Source organism: Bos taurus, chromosome 4 (genome assembly GCF_002263795.3).
Source record: "Bos taurus isolate L1 Dominette 01449 registration number 42190680 breed Hereford chromosome 4, ARS-UCD2.0, whole genome shotgun sequence".
Lineage (NCBI taxonomy): Eukaryota > Metazoa > Chordata > Mammalia > Artiodactyla > Bovidae > Bos > Bos taurus.
Window position 1 is genome coordinate 110,351,034 of NC_037331.1, and position 17,489 is coordinate 110,368,522.

A 17,489-nucleotide genomic window follows, 5' to 3' on the forward strand; every position below is an offset into this window, starting at 1 on the left:
CACTCCAGTACTCTTGCCTGGAAAATCCCATGGGTGGAGGAGCCTGGTAGGCTGCAGTCCATGGGGTCGCTGAGGGTTGGACAGGACTGAGCGACTTCTCTTTTACTTTTCACTTCCATGCATTGGAGAAGGAAATGGCAACCCACTCCAGTGTTCTTGCCTGGAGAATCCAGGGACGGGGGAGCCTGGATGGGCTGTCGTCTGTGGGGTTGCACAGGGTCGGACACGACTGAAGTGACTTAGCAGCAGCAGCAGCAACCAGATCATAGGGAAAAGGGACATGCAGAGCCCAGACCATTTAGTTGAGAAATTTTGTAAAGGAAGGAAGCAGAAAGCTTAGACCAGTAAAAATGGAGGGATATAATGTAAAAACACTGTTCTTGTTTTCCCTATAAAAGGTAAGAGTCAAGTATTTTGGATAAAATAGGAACTTCTGTAAAACCCAGGAAGTGTTCGTGATTTTGGCTCTTTCACTGTATCTCAAAGAAACATTACCAGGTATTAATCTTGGTATAGAGTATAAATTGAGAAAGAATAAAGTCATTATTAATGGGCAAATTGAGATACATTTAGTGTCAAAACTGTTAGTATTTCATGGCATGAAGCTATCCAAATGAAGAATTTCACATTTAAAAAAATACTTGTATTTATTTAATTAATTAGTTTTGGCTGTGCAGAGTTTTCATTGCCGTGTGGACCTTTTCTAGTTGCCATGAGCTGGGGCTTCTCATTGTGATGGCTCTTGCTGTGGAGCACGGGTCTAGACAGGGACTCAGCAGTCGTGGTTCCTGAGCTTTAGAGCACAGGCTCAGTAGTTGTGCACAAGCTTAGCTGCCTCGTGACATGTGGGATCTTCCCAGACCAGGGAATCAAACCCATGTCTCCTGCATTGGCAGGCGAATTCTTTACTACTTAGCTGCCAGGGGAGAGACACATTTTGAAGATGGTAACTTACTTTGCTAATACTGACCATCCCCCTAAATAAAACTCGTTTTGTTGATTTTATGCTGATGAATCCATTTGGTTCCACATTTGGAACCAGATGTATTCTGGGTACTGCCATGTGTATTCTCAAATTCATAGCCACTGAAACAGCAAATTCTTGACAAAAACAAAGTTTATGAAGGATCAGCTGAAGGCAGTGCGATCCATTGATTCCTCCATATACTCTGAACTGTTTCTAGAGTAAGCCAGCCAGCAGAGAACTAAATAACTTGCATTGGCAGTTTTGATTACCATTGTAAAATTGTGTTTCAGCATTTAGAAACTTTAAGAAGCTCCCTGTGAAGGTTGTTGCTATCTTCTTATACAGATGCTGTTGAACACTTTGTTCATTGTGCAGCGTGGTTCCTTTTACATTGGGCTCATTTGAGAAATCTCTTTCTGGGCTCAGTACCAGGAGTCTTCTGTTTTGTCAAGCAGCTGGTTAGATTTTATTTTTACAGACAAGATGGGTCTCACTACTGAAGATGTCTCCATCTGTATACTTTGCCATGAATCTTAAAGCCAACGTTTTAGACACAACCCTCCAAAAAAAATGTTTTGTGGTTTATTTTTATCAAAGTAGTACATAAAGAAACAGTTTTAATCAAGTAGTACATGAAGAATTAAATGTAAAAAGCAAAAGTTTCTTTCCCAGTATCTCCCCATCCCTGTCTCCATTCTTCTAATACCTTATATAGCAGGTTGTTCATTTATCAAGTTTGAAATTACTGATTACTAATTCTTGACAGATGAACTTTTGTTAGTTAGCCTGTTTTTCCCCATATCTGGCCTGTTTTTAGCAATTATATCAACATTTTCTCAAACGTTTAAAATTCTTTGGGGGTTAATTTTGTTACATGTAATGATATACTCACAAGTCGGTTTGCCATTCTATCAAATTTTGCTAATGTCTTTTGACTCTTTACTTAAAAAACATGAATCTTTTCATCATATTCTTCCTTCTCCATTCTCTTAAACTTTTCCATCCCCTGACTCCATCAGCTGTGTGGTACTTTAATGCAGTCAAGCTTGACAGCATTCCTTTTGTATTTTTGACTTTGTATATATATTTATTTCAAATGCTGGAGAAAAAGACAGTTGATAGCATTATCTTATCAGTTTCACCCTTTCTTATAATTCGACATTTACGATGATGAAAAATATATACAGAAGTTTAGAGCGAAGTAGAATGTAAATACACAAACTAATGAATTTAAGTTGTAGAGAATACACAGATTTCTCTGAAATTTAAGATAATCACTATCTGGCATTTTCTTTAAAAATTTTAAAGCACTCATCCATTCTCTGGCTCAGAAATTCTTCTACTAGACATTTGCACAAATACTTCAAACAATTTCATTCATAAATCAATTGAAAACATCACTGAGTCTGTCAACAGAAAAGTGGATAAGCAATGGTGATATAATTATACAATGAAATAGTACTCACCAATAAAAAGAAATAAGCTAGGGATACATATAAAAGCAGGCTTCCCAGCTGGCATTAGTGGTTAAGACACCACCTGCCAAGGCAAGAGACATAAGAGACACTGGTTCAATCCTTGGGTCAGGAAGATCCTCTGCAGGAATCTTAAATTGAAGAGTTCCTCTAATAAAATAATTTAAAAATCTTCATAACTTTGGCATAATGAAAATCACGGGAAATATTTGTCAGGAGCAGAAGTGTCCAGAGAGCACTGCTGCTTCTACAGCAGAATGTTGCAGCATTTTCTCCCCAATATGTTTGCTGTGGTTTAGCAATGGCATAGAGTGTGCTTTTAGCAGAGTTCAAGTCCATTACCAAAGTGAACATAGATCTGATGGATGGGTTTGTGTGTGTGTGTGTTAATTTTCACATTGTTCCTAGCATCTTTCCCTTGATTTTGATATGATTTTTGCATGACCATTTCATTTCCCCTCATCATCTCTGGAATTCCCAGCCTCTTTGCATACTGATAAGGACATCCCAACACCTCTGGGAAAACTTTATTTATTAGCCTACTGTCCTGTTGAATCAGACTAGCAAGCTAATTCCTGTAGGATATTGTCTAACCTATGGCTTATTAACTATAAATAGCTTTTGAACTAGTTTTTGGTACGGCCAGAAATAACAAGAGCTATGAAATGTAAAATTCACATTTTATTTATTCATTTAGGCAGTAAACTGATGCTTACTGAATACCAGACACTGTACTGGGGCATCAGAAAATAGTGGTGAACCAGAGGCTTGATCACAAGCTTCAGTGCAGACTCACTTCTGAAGCAGTGATGAGGGGTATAATCACAGGCATAATGAAGTTATTACAATTGAGTGAAGGGAATGAAAAGCATAGTATATTATGAGGCACCCTGCAGAATGGCGGGTAATTGAAGATCAGAGGATGTATTGTACTGACTGTCAGAAAGTGCTATGTAAGCTGAGTTCTGCAGGATTGGTAGTACAGCCTGATCAAGATGACGGCAAGAGCATTCAGGTGAAGAGGCCAGAGTGAGGCTGTAACAGATGCAATACTTTATGAAGGCACTTCTTTTCTTTCTGCCTCAGCAAGGAGTGTAACTTAGGCTTCGAGACTCCCATCAAGATTGCAAAGTGGAAAATCTATTTCTACCTTTTGATATGAATTGATGGCATGGGGACAATAAAGCTCAAAATCCAGCAAGAAATAAAATTTCACTTAAAAGTGATCATGGTGATCACAGGTTTACGACATCAACCTAAGGATTCATCAATATATGTTTTTATGGCAGCGGAGACATTATCTGTCTTAAGAAAACAACAATATCTCACTTTAGGAAGTATTTATGTATTGTTGTTTTTCTCACATAATGTGCCGTGTATGCGACTTGTTAGTAGTAATAAAAGTTCTTCCTAGGTTTGCTTGCACGAGAGCTGGGTGTTTTAGACACATTTTTCAGTCTTAAGCAAAACCTTTGCACTGAGATGTATCTATACCTTTTCATTCGTTCACTGCAGGAGCCCATGATCGCTTATTTTAGGTTTCTAAAAGGTGAGGTTTTAGTGAGGGCTAAATGTATGTATTCTCTCATAAAATACTTTCTAAGTTGCACTTCAAACCCCATAATAAAAAATTTGAAGGGAGCATATTCTAAATCCTTATATATTTTCTTTCACTCTGATAAATTATATGCTTCAAGGATTGACAAAATGCTTTTCTGAAGTTTGTTGGTTTTTAAATGCTAAGTGGCTGAAAAGTCTTCCGATGATTTTAGATTTGGCTCCCTATCTGGGGAAATATCTGTTAATATGAAAGAGCGTCAGACCAGGGGTTGGCAAACTCTAGCCCCTTGGCTAAGTCAGTTCTCTCCCTGTTCTTTTAAAGTCAGGGAACTAAGAAGGCTTTTACATTTTTTCAAATGTAAAACTAAAACTAAAAAAGATAAAGAAGGATCTGGGACTGAGAGGTCTGTACCCTGCTAAACCTAAAATATTTACTATTTGGTACTTTAGAGTGAAAAAGGTTGCCTCTACCCTTTCTCTTACATCAATGAAACTATTGTATGAACTAGAAGAAATATTTAGTGCACATGGTGGGAAATCTTAGTTATTAAAACTTCAGTCATGTTTAGATTATTCTACAATTAGCATCCTGAACAACTCACTACTTTTTAAAAAGTTCTTTGCTGTTGTTCATTATTCAGTCATAAATTGTGTCTGACTCTCTAAAACCCCATCAATTGCATCGTACCATGCTTCTCTGTGTGACCCAGGAGATCCTAAACTCCCCTCTGCTCTGACCTCAAGTACTACTACTCATTCATTTACACACCAGCCCAATAGCAGATGGGTTGGTAAAGCATCTGCCTGCAGTGCAGAAGACCTGGGTTTGATCCCTGGGTCAGTAAGTTCCCCTGAAGAAGGAAATGGCAACCCACTCCAGGATTCTTGCCTGGAGAATCCCATGGACAGAGCATGGCAGGCTACAGTCCATGGGGTCACAAAGAGTCGGACATGACTTAGTGCTGTGTTTGTGTGTCTATGCTTCCCTGTCCTTCACCATCTCCCAATTTGTCCCAACTCATGTCTATTGAGTCGGTGGTGTCATCCAACCATCTCATCCTCTGTCACATACTTCTCCTCCTGCCTTCAATCCTTCCCAGTATCAGGATCTTTTCCATGAGTCAGCTCTTTGCATCAGGTGGTCAAAGTATTAGAGATTCAGCTTCAGCATCAGTTCTTCCAATGAACTTTCAGGGTTTATTTCCTTTAGGATTAACGTGTTTAATCTTCTTGCAGCTGAAGGGATGCTTCAAGAGTCTTCTCCAGCACCACAGTTTGAAGGCATCAAATTTTTGTCTCTCAGCCTTCTTTATGGTCCAAATGTCACATCTGTACATGACTACTAGAAAAACCACTACTGGAAAAACTAAACAGACCTCTGTCAGCAAAGTGATGTCTCTACTTTTTAATACGCTGTGTTGGTTTGTCATAGCTTTTCTTCCAAGGAGTAAGTGTCTTTTAATACTGTGGCTGCAGATACCATCTGCAGTGATTCTGAAGCCCTCCAAGATAAAATCTGTCACTGTTTCCACTTTTTCCTTATCTATTTGTCATGAATTGATGGGACTGGATACCATAATATTAGTTTTTTGAGTTATGAGTTTTAAGCCAGCTTTTTCACTTTCCTCTTGCACCTTCATCAAGAGGCTCCTTAATTCCTCTTTGCTTTCTGCCTTTAGAATGGTGTCATTTGCATGTCTGAGACTGTTGATATTTCTCCTGGCAATCTTGATTCCAGCTTGTGATTCATCCAGACCAGCATTTTACATGATGTATTCTGCATATAAGTTAAATAAGCAGGGTGACAATATACAGCCTTGATGTACTCCTTTCCCAATTAGGAACCAGTCTGTTGTTCCATGTCCAGTTCTCTCTGTTGCTTCTTGACCTGTAATCAGGTTTCTCAGGAGGCAAGTAAGGTAGTCTGGTATTCCCATCTCTTGAAGAATTTTCCAGAGTTTATTGTGATCCACACAGTCAAAGGCTTTAGCATAGTCAATGAAGCAGAAGTAGATGTTTTTCTGGAATTCTTTTGCATTTTCAGTGATCTGATGGATGTTGGCAATTTGATCTCTGGTTCTTCTGCCTTTTCTAAATCCAGTTTGTACATCTGGAAGTTCTCGGTTCATGCCCTGTTGAAGCCTAGCTTGAAGGATTTTGAGCATTACTTTGCTGGGATGTCAATGAGTGCAATGGTGTGATACTTTGAGCATTCTTTGGCATTGCCTTTCTTTGGGATTGGAATGAATACTGACCTTTTCCAGTCCTGTGTCCACTGCTGAGTTTTCCAAATTTGCTGGCATACTGAGTGCAGAACTTTAACAGCACCATCTTTTAGAATTTGAAATAGCTCAGCTGGAATTCCATCACCTCCACTAGCTTTGTTCTAAAAATGTTTCCTAAGGCCCACACTGACTTCTTTAAGTGCATCCTTGACTTCACATTCCAGGATGTTTGGCTCTAGGTTGGTGATCACATAATTGTGGTTATCTGGGTCATGAAGATCTTTTTTGTGTAGTTCTTCTGTGTATTCTTGCCCCCTCTTCTTAATATCTTCTGCTTCTGTTAGGTCCTTGCCATTTCTGTCCTTTATTGAGCCCATCTTTGCATGAATGTTCCCTTGGTATTTTCCCTTCCTAATTTTCTTGAAGAGATCTCTACTCTTTCCCATTCTATTGTTTTCCTCTATTTCTTTGCATTGATCACTGAGGCAGGCTTTCTTGTCTCTTCTTTCTGTCCTCTGGAACTTTGCATTCAGTTGGGTATATCTTTCCCTTTCTCCCTTGCCTTTCACTTCTCTTCTTCTTTCAGCTATTTGTAAGGCCGCCTCAGACAACCATTTTTCCTTCTTGAATTTCTTTTCCATCGGGATGGTTTTGGTTTCTGCCCTCTGTACTTTGTTATAAACCTCAATCCATAGTTCTCAAGCACTCAGCTACCAGATCTAATCCCTTGAATCTATTTGTCACCTCCACTGTATAATCTTAAGGGATTTGATTTAGGTCATACCTGAATGGTCTAATGTTTTTCCTTTCTTTCTTCAATTCAAGTCTGAATTTTGAAATAAGGAGCTCATAGTCTGAGCCATCACTTTCATGCATTGGAGGAGGAAATGGCAACCCACTCCAGCGTTCTTGCCTGGAGAATCCCAGGGATGGCGGAGCCTGGTGGGCTGCCGTCTATGGGGTCGCACAGAGTCGGACATGACTGAAGCGACTTAGCAGCAGCAGCAGCAGTCTGAGCCATAGTTAGCTCCCAGTCTTGTTTTTGATGACTGTATAGAGCTTCTCCATCTTTGGCTGCAAAGAATATAATCAGGCTGTTTTAGGTATTAGCCTTCTTTGCTGCATATTTTAATAGTTTTTAGGACAGTAATAAAAGAATCACCATAGGTTTAGCCTTATTTTATTATTTTACTAAGCATGATGATTTGTGAGTTACAGAAATTCTATGTTAGTAAAAATAAAAAATAAATCCTTCTAAGCATATATACAAATCACAGCCATGTCAGGAGATTTAATAGCAGTGACATATAATTTACAAGCTTATGTAAATTGATTTGTCAGTCTTACAGTGATGACTTTGTCTGACTCTCTCATGTATCCACGAACCATATATTATTGTGTGGCATTTATCTAAATGAAGGTTGAATTTTAAAGGATAGTGTTCTATTCAAGAAATGTTCAAATTCATTTTAATTTTTCAATTTTCGATGCATTTTTTAAAATTGTAGAGGTTAGTAAAAATCAGCTGTATATCTTAGTTTGTTTTTCTGTTCCTTTTTTTAATCCATGTGAAAAGTACAAGAATTGTAAGAACCAAATTATTTGAAAAAATAAGTTCCTTTTCAAGCCCTATGACAAAGTAGTCATTACTACTTTAAAAATACAGCATTATAGCAGACTACCCTTTCTTTTTATCATAAGTAGTGTCATTCCAGCTTTTTAATTACTTATATTAAGATTTGCAGGGAAACTGGCTAATATTACAGTAGGACTATCTTTTTAGAAAACTTCTGAGAAAAGAAAATATTAATATTGTCAAAATTAGTGTACATAAAAATGTCGAGAAAACTAAGGCATACAGGCCAAATAGGCTACCTGATAAATGAGCCAGAAAGCAAGTGTATGCCCAAAATGTACATCTGATGAAAATTATCTACCAAACTTTGATATTCAAATAGGTAACATCAAATATAAAAAAAAATGTGTTGTGCCTAAATAGAAAAATCTTTATTCCTTGCCGAAAACTTGATTCTCAAGCAAAAGTCATTGTGGGAGTGGACGGACTTCTTACTTTGCCCTGGTTTGCCCAGACTAGCTGTTCAGCATCAGTTAAGTGCTCTACTTTCTCATAGCCTGAATTTATTGGTTTGAAAAAAATAAGATCCCTCCCAAAGTTAGGATTTCCTATAAGGCACAAACCATGCCGTGTGTACTAGAAAGCTTTAAATAAGAAAGTAATATATAAATATTGGATGTTGTTTTGTTAAATCAGTGACTACACCTCCTTCTAAATTTCTTAACTTTTCTGAATACTGTTATAGAACAGACATTTCACATGTATTTACACCTTTATGTTCAAGACAACAATCAATAACGCCTACATCATTCCTCTGAAATATTTTCAACTTCAATTTAGGATAATGTCTTAAGTCTCAGTATGCTTGGAAATGAAAAGAAGTGTAAAAAACACAGTCTACTGATGCTGTGATTCTGAAGAAAATACCATATGCCATGCATTTGTTCATAAATAATAAATGTTACCCTTTCTGAAAAGCTATGCTGAACATCTCATTTTCTGTGTGACCTTTCAGTCTCATGGAGACATCTCAAAGACAATATATTTAAATCTTCACTAATTATCTTTCCCTTCAAATATCTTTGTATTAGTCAGTATTCTTTGTTGCTTTAAAAAAAAAATACAAACACAAACCAGGGAGGACACAGGTCAGATCATCAAAAATCTTGTAGATTTACTTCTGCAGGCTCTGAATTTAGATGCTGAAATGACATCATCACAGATGGGCCTACTTTATCTTCCTCTGATGTCCATCCCTTTCTATGATAACCAGAGTGGCCAATGGGAGCTCAGTGGATGGAGACCTTCCATTCCTAGTAGTTCTGTATTTTGCTTTGCTTTCTCCTCATGTGTTGTGCATTTGGGGTCCAGGATTGAAGACGTGTCCTGTTGCTCCTCTCCAGCATTCACTTCCACAGCATCATTCCTACCTTCTCCCTAACACCTTCACTCCTCCAGAGCACATGTAACCAGTGTATCCCATCCACCACTCTCCTGTATTTTATAATATGCTATGGCATCTTCTACTGTTATACTAGGAACTTTGCTTTATTTGGGGAACTGTATTTTAGTGGTATGTGTGTGTGCTAAGTTGCTTCAGTTTTGTCTGACTCTTGGCGACCCCATGGACTGTAGTCCGCCAGGCTCCTCTGTCCATTGGATTCTCCAGGCAAGAATACTGGAGTGGGTTTCCATGCCCTCCTCCAAGGGATCTTCCCAACCCAGGAATCAATCCTGTGTCTTTAAGTCTCCTTCATTGATGGGCAGGCTTTTTACTACTAGTGCCACCTGGGAATCCCATTTTAGTGGCCCCAATCTTAACATTTAAATTATGTGACATTTTTACTGAAAACTCTCCAGTGAATTTTCTTTTGGCCCAATTAATATGAAGTTTACCACATTGTCATGGCCTTCAGGCCCTCCTTGCTTCTTCACTGTGCTCCATAAATTCTGGCTTCCTTCCTGCCCCCAAAACATGCAGCATATACGCAAGATGTGTGCATTTCTTACTTTTGCTTATACTATATCTATATCTATATATATATAATTATACACACACATATATATTTCTAGGAATACCTGGGACATATTGTGTGTCTGGTTCCAGAATACTCAATAAAGCAAATATTGCAATCAGGGGAGTCACATGACTTCTTTTGGTTTCACAATAAAACAATGTGAAAGTTATGTTTATACTATACTATAGTCTGCTCAGTGTATAGTACCATTTGTCTAGAAACAATGGCCACATCTTAATTTAAAAATACTTGATTGCTAAAAAATGCTAGCCCTCATCTGAACCTTTAGGGAATTGTGATCTTTTAGCTGGTGGAGGATCTTGCATCAAAGTTGATGCTGCTGAGTGATCAACATGATGACTGTTGAAGGTTGGGGTGCCTGTGGCAATTTCTTAGGATAAGACAACATGAAGTGTGCTGTGTCAGTTGACTGCTCCTTTCATTTAAACACTTAGAGGCCATTCTCAGGCTATTAGCTGGCCTAATTTCAGTATTGTTCTGTCTCAGGGAATAGGGAGGCCCAAGGAAAGGAAAAGAGATGGAGGAATGGCAGGTCAGTGGGGAAGTCAGAATGTACAGAATGTTTATAGATTAAATTCATTCTTATATGGGTGTGGTTCAAGGCATCCCCAAGCAGTTGCATTAGTGGCATCAAAGGATCATTGACCACGCATCATGATAGTGGGTATAATAATAATGAAAAAGCTTGAAATATTGCAAGAATTACCAAATGTGACAGAGACCTGAAGTGAGCAAATGCTGTCGGAAAAATGGTGCCAGTAGACTTTCTCCAGGCAGTGGTGCCAGACACCTTCAATTATAAAAGCATCCCTGAAGCAAAAAACTGAGCCATACCTATAATATACAACAATACATACATATTATAGAACTCAGTGTATTTAATGTATGTATGAAATCGCTCAGTTGTGTCCAACTCTTTGTGACCCCATAGACTGTAGCCTACCACGCTCCTCTGTCCATGGGATTTTCCAGGCAATAGTACTGGAATGGATTGCCATTTCCTTTTCTAGGGGATCTTCCCAACCCAGGGCTCAAACCCGGGTCTCCCACATTCTAGACAGACACTTTACCATCTGAGCCACCAATTTATTAGAGCATAGTTGATTTAAAATGCTGTGTTAGTTTTTGCTGTACATCAAAGTGAATCAATTGTATATATACAAAATATACAATATATATATACAATTGTATATATACATATATCCCCTCTTTTTTAGATTATTTTTCCATGTCGGTCATTACAGAATATTGAGTAGAGTTTCCTGTGCTACACAGTAGATCCTTGCTAGTTATCCATTTGACATATACTTCCATGCATTGGAGAAGGAAATGGCAACCCACTCCAGTGTTCTTGCCTGGAGAATCCCAGGAACGGGGGAGCCTGGTGGGTTGTCGTCTGTGGAGTCGCACAGAGTTGGACACGACTGAAGCGACTTAGCAGCAGCAGCAGCAGCAGCAGTGTGTATATATCAATTCTGATCTCCTAGTTTATCCCTACCACCCTTCCCATACCAGTAACCATAAGTTTGTTTCTACATCTACAACTCTATTTCTCTTTTGTAAATAAATTCACTTGTACCATTTTTTCTAGATTCCATATATAAGCAATATCATGTAATATTTGTCTTTGTCTGTCTCACTTCATTCAGTATTATAATCTCTAGGCCCATCCATGTTATGATGAATGGCAGCAGTTTGTTTTTGTTTTTTTTTTTTTTATGATTGAGTAATATTCCATTGTGTGCATATACCAAATCTTTATCCATTCATCTGTCAATGAACACTTTGAGTGTTTCCATGTCCTGGCTATTGTAAATATTAAATATATCCATTGCATATTGTTTATTATTTGCCCCACTTTGTACTGACATACTATGTACTTTAATAATGCAAATGCCATGTGAGCTGAAGCTGTATTGTCCACTTGCATCTCCCCAGTGATTTGAACAGTATCTGGTGCATAAAAAGTTCTCATGTATCTCCTGAGTGAATGAATGGATATATGAATATATATCACTTTGAGCAGAAGTGCTAAGGTTGAGCCTTGGTGTGGCATCTGTCTCTCCTGAATCAGGTGGATTAAGAGTGAATATTAGGTAACATTGTAAAGAAAATCTAGGTGCTATTACTTAAAGAGAAGAGTTTGCTCAGGAGGGAAAGGATGGATGTCTACCATTTTATCCCCCCTTCCCTCTTTTTGTCGCCAATGCCAATATGTGAATAGATTCATTTATATCATTGCTCTTACTCCCTCCTCTCAAAGTGTTATTAATTCTTCTTTTGAAACATTTTCCCTTCCCACCCCATGGCATTGACTTTGAACTCTATGACTCGTCTTTCTGCCCCCAACTCGATCTCCCACCATCCAAGATCTTCTAAATATGGCTTTTATTCTACCATTTAGAAAAGAAACACATGCTGAATTCTTCTGTCCACAATCAGAACTTGTTAAAACATTCATTTTCCAATATGAACGCTTCTTCCAGTCAGATTTATGTCCTTATCACTTATTCCTGAATATAGTTTATGTTTTCAGAGTCCACAATTTTAGTTCTAAAGTAGATTTTTTAGATAAGCTAGTCAGATCTTTTTGGGGGACAGTCATGGAGAGAAGGAATAAAATACATGAGGGCTAGAGAAGTTACCCCTAAAGAACAAAATTTCACCACAAGTACTAGACTCAGGGTATCTCCAGCCCTAGACCTGAGTTCCCTCTTTTCTGTGTGTGTGTATTTTTAATTAATTAATTAATTTTAATTGGAGGGTAATTACAATATTCTGTGTTTTGCCGTACATCGACATGAATCAGCCACAGGTGCACATGTGTCCCCACATCCTGAACCCCCACCCACCTCCCTCCCCATGCCATCCTTCTGGATTGTCCCAGAACACCGGCTTTGAGTGCCCTGCTTCCTGCATTGAACTTGTGCTGGTCATCTATTTTACATATGGTAATATACATGTTTCAATGCTATTCTCTCAGATCATCCCACCCTCGCCTTCTCCCACATAGTCTAAAAGTCTGTTCTTTACATCTGTGTCTCTTTTGCTGCCTTGCATATAGCATCGTCATTACTGTCTTTCTAAATTCCATATCTATGGAATATGTTGTACTGGTGTTTCTCTTTCTGACTTCTGAGTTCCTTCTTTATTCTAGTCTTTCCCAGTCCGCTCCTGTGTCCTTCTCCCTTTCTATCTCCTAAACATCATTCTGCCCTCCTATCTAGTTAAAGTCTATCTCTTTCTATAGTTCTCCTGATTACATAGTTTTCATAGGATTCCAAGGATTATTGAAATCACTAGCTATGCCACACACTTCTGTACTTCGTTTTAATGCTGCCTTTTGCAACATTTTTTAAAAAATATTTTATTTTAGGCCTGTGATATCAGGATTTATAGTGAGAAATATATATTTTTGGTCTTTATCCATGCTGTCTGCCACATAGCTTCTGAAACTCCTGGGATTTCCTAAGTGATAAGTGTGATAAAGCTGAAATGGGTGTCTTTTGTTATTCATAACAAATTCCTTTCAACCCACACCTGAGTTTATGTCAATGAGGTAATTTTTGAAAATCCCCTTGATAACCTTAAGATGAAACCAACCATGTGATTTGATTAGAGAGTTGAAACTTTCAGCCACATCCTGACCTCTGAGGAGAGCAGGGCGGAAGATTGAGTTCAGTCCCCAGTGGCCAATGATTTGATCATCACAAATGCACACAGTAGCTGCCATAAAAATCTAGAATTTCAGGAGTTCAGAACGCTTGGTGAATAAATAGAGGTGCTAGGAGGGTGGTACACCTGGAGTGGGCCCGCAGCCCTTCTCACCCACCTTGCTCTGTGCATCTCTTCCATCTGTTCCTGGGTCGAATCCTTCAGCATAAACCAGTAAGCTAGTTTGCAAACTGTTTTCCTGTGTTCTGTGAGCTGCTCAGCAAGCAGTTGAACCTAAGGAGGGGGTCATGGGGACCTCTGATGTATGGTCTTTCAGAAGCATGTGTGGCAAACTGGGCTGGAGATTGGCATCTGAAGTGCGGGTGCTCTTGAGGAACTCAGCCCTTCACCTGTGGGATCTGAATCTACCTCCAGGTAGATAGTGTTAGGATTGAGTTAAGGTATGGAACACTGGCTGGTGTCCACAGAGAATGGCCTGGCGTGTGGGAAAACCCATACGTCTGGTGTCAGAAATGAAGTATTAGGCAAAACAGGAGAACACAGACCAATATTTTTTTTTTTCTTTTTTCAGGCTTCATCAGACTAGAAATGTCTCAGAAACAGATTTCTAAGAAAGTTACTTACTGTCTGTGTTGTTTTTAATATTCATATACCACTCAGCGTCATGTAAAGCATATGTGTGTGTGTGTTAATCACTCAGTCGTGTCTGACTCTGTGACCTCATGGACTCTAGCCCACCAGGTTCCTCTGTCTATGGGATTCTCCAGACAAGAATACTGGAGTGGGTTGCCATTCCCTTCTCCAGGGGATCTTCCCAACTCAGGGATTGAACCTGGGTCTCCCACATTGAGGATGGATTCCTTACCATCTGAGCCACATGGAAGCTTATAGCTATATATGTTAAGCAAATAGTTGATCCTTAAGTTAAAATTGTTTGCTGGCTTTTTTTGAATCTTATTTAAGATAATATTTAGATTAATCTATATGTACTCAGGGAATTAATTCAGGGATTCTCACTGGTATTGCTTTTGAAGCCAGAACAACCAATAATGATATTAAAATGCAGCCAGTTTAATAAAATAAATTTGTGGCTTCTTTGTAAAACTAAAAGCTGGCTAGAAAAATACCTACAAAGAAAAAAGAGATCTGTTTTCCTTGATCAAATGTTGTCAGCACGATGCAAATAAGATGTCTATTTATGTGATGAAATTTAAGATCTAAAGCTCAAATGGTTTTGTCCAATGAAGAATTGAAGAGGATGCGGCTGTGTTGAAAGGCAGTGGTAGTATGTATTGGTATGGCCAAAAAGTTTGGATTTGGATTTTTTTCCATAATATCTTATGAATGATAAAAACCTGAATGAACTTTTCAGCCAACACGACAGCTTCAGGAAAACCAAGGAGAATACAGTAGGAATCATTATTGAAGAATATCTCAGTTTCCAAAGCATATAATTGTATATTTTATAGACTATTAGGACTTCCCTGGTGACTCAGCTGATAAAGAATCCACCTGCAATGCAGGAGACATAGGTTCCATCCATGGGTCAGGAAGATCCCCTGGAGAAGGAAATGGCAACCCACTCCAGTATTTTTGCCTGGAAAAATCCCATGGGAAGAAAAGCCTGGCAGGCCATGTTCCATGGGGTAGCAAATAGTAGGATGCTGCTGAACACTAGCACGTGTGCGCGCGCACACACACACACACACAGACACAGACTGTTACCCATTTTGCAGATTATTGGAGCCAACTGAATGTTCTAAAGAGTAGTTTAAATCTTGAGGAAATATTTCAACATACATTTTTGCAAACATGTATTTGTGTGCAATTAAACCAGAGCCTTCTGTTTCAAAGCTACTATGCACTCTTTGTTGAAAGTATCTCTTTACTTGCTTAATAATAATTGTATGTCTTACAAAAGCTATTGTAAAAGATACATTTAAGAGATAAAACTCCTCATTTAATGTAGAAACAAATTCAAAATATCAGTTAAGAATGCAACAGGTTAGCTATGTAATATAGTGCTTTTTTATTGTTCTTTTTTTTAAATTTTATTTTATTTTTAAACTTTACATAATTGTAATATAGTGCTTATGTTGTATCATGTTATGACTTAAAATGTTCAGTGTTCTTTTTTATTTTTTATTTCAATGTTTAAGAGATTATTTCAAAAATATAAAAGAGGATCTCATGTGGAATATAGCTTTACAAAAACTCAAGTTATTTAAGATAGGGACAGCTAGAATGTGTATATGAAATTAAGGCTGCTGCTGCTGCTAAGTCACTTCAGTTGTGTCTGACTCTGTGCGACCCCATAGATGGCAGCCCACCAGGCTCCCCCATCCCTGGGATTCTCCAGGCAAGAACACTGGAGTGGGTTGCCATTTCCTTCTCCAGTGCATGAAGGTGAAAAGGGAAAGTGAAGTCACTCAGTCGTGTCCGACTCAGCGACTCCACGGACTATAGCCTACCAGGCTCCTCTGTCCATGGGATTTTCCAGGCAAGAGCACTGGAGTGGCTGCAGCTCATGTTTAAAACTGGAGAAGGAAATGGCCATTCACTCCAGTGTTCTTATTTTGGAGAGCCCGTGGACAATGGAACCTGGAGGGCTACGGGGCATGAGGTCTCCAACTTAGACACAACTTAGAAACTAAACAAGAACAACAAAGCATGTTTTAAATAGCTTACACATGTATTTCTCATTTATTTGACATATTCTAAAATATTTTTGGTCTCTTGCTTTAAATCTTCTTTACTTTAAGTTATAATTTTATATTGATATTTTCCTGTTATTAGATTGCACACTCTTTTTGAGTGTAGCATCTATGGCTTTCCTTACTCCTGGGTTTCCCATCTTACCTTGTATTAATGCTTATTATGCAGTAAATGTTTTATAAATGTTTGCTGAGGAATGATGGCCATGACCAAAGAAAATCCTTTTGTTCTCTGCCAAAAAAAAAAAATAGACAATATGACCTTTCTACATAAAAAAAAAATTGTGGCAAATAATTCTTGACAACATCTTCTATTAATAAGACATATGAAATAAATATGTTCACATATAGTTATGCTAATAAAATGTAGAAGTCCCTGACCTCTGCACAGTGTATTCAGTTGCTCTTTTTGCCAAACTCAATGTTGAAAAGATTTTTTCAGATTTCTGATGATGCCATGGGTAGTCATGAAAAGAAGATTTTTAAAAAGCAAGAAATATGGTTGGAGTGTGTTTAAAAAGATGCATACTGCATAGTTTAAATGTAAAATAATAGAACTCATAATTGTTTACTGGATACTGCAGTGTACGTCAGAGTGTTTCATTCTTTTAACATGTGTGTGCATTTCCATATATGAAAGAACCCATGGAAACTTTGTCCTAGCTCGCATTTAAAATTGGCCCTGTTTTTCAAATAAAGAAAGTATGGAAGCTTTTTTCAATTAGTTTATAGTTTAGAGAATATAAAATACCTCCATTGCATAAGACAGTTTAAATTTATTTCAGCACATAGAGTACGTGGTGGTTTCTAAAGTAGTTTGCCCTAATTTTCAAATCTCTCTCTCTCTTTTTTTTTTTTTGCCAGGCATTTCCTGGGAACGTCAACTCTGATAGTGTTGTCCGGCACGATTTACAGCATCCTGTCATCGCCCGCTATGTCCGCTTTGTGCCTCTGGATTGGAACGGAGAAGGCCGCATTGGGCTCAGGATTGAGGTCTATGGCTGTTCTTACTGTAAGTACCATACTGTGGAAATTGGTGGTGGGGTTTTGCCATCTCCGTTTAGTTGGTATTTTCATTATTTTGAATTATTTTAGTTGCTTTCTCTGACAGTGAATTGCCATGTATCTTTATATAAAAAACATATCAAGTTGGTCATATGTTTTAAATATATATTTACATTTTTACACAAACACGCGTATAAGAATAAACAAATAATACCTTTAGTAGAGGATTTGGGAAATGATTGTTGTTAAGTGT

At 38.1% G+C, this 17,489-nt stretch overlaps 1 protein-coding gene across 1 annotated transcript in view; it reads left to right on the forward strand.

Annotated features, from left to right (window-relative positions):
- CNTNAP2 (contactin associated protein 2) overlaps positions 1–17,489 on the forward strand; it is a 2,325,432-nt gene that overhangs the window by 925,447 nt on the left and 1,382,496 nt on the right. The window contains exon 5 of the mRNA XM_024991213.2: positions 17,096–17,243. Within this exon, the coding sequence (XP_024846981.1) occupies positions 17,096–17,243 (148 nt within the window). The remainder of the gene's footprint in view (positions 1–17,095; positions 17,244–17,489) is intronic.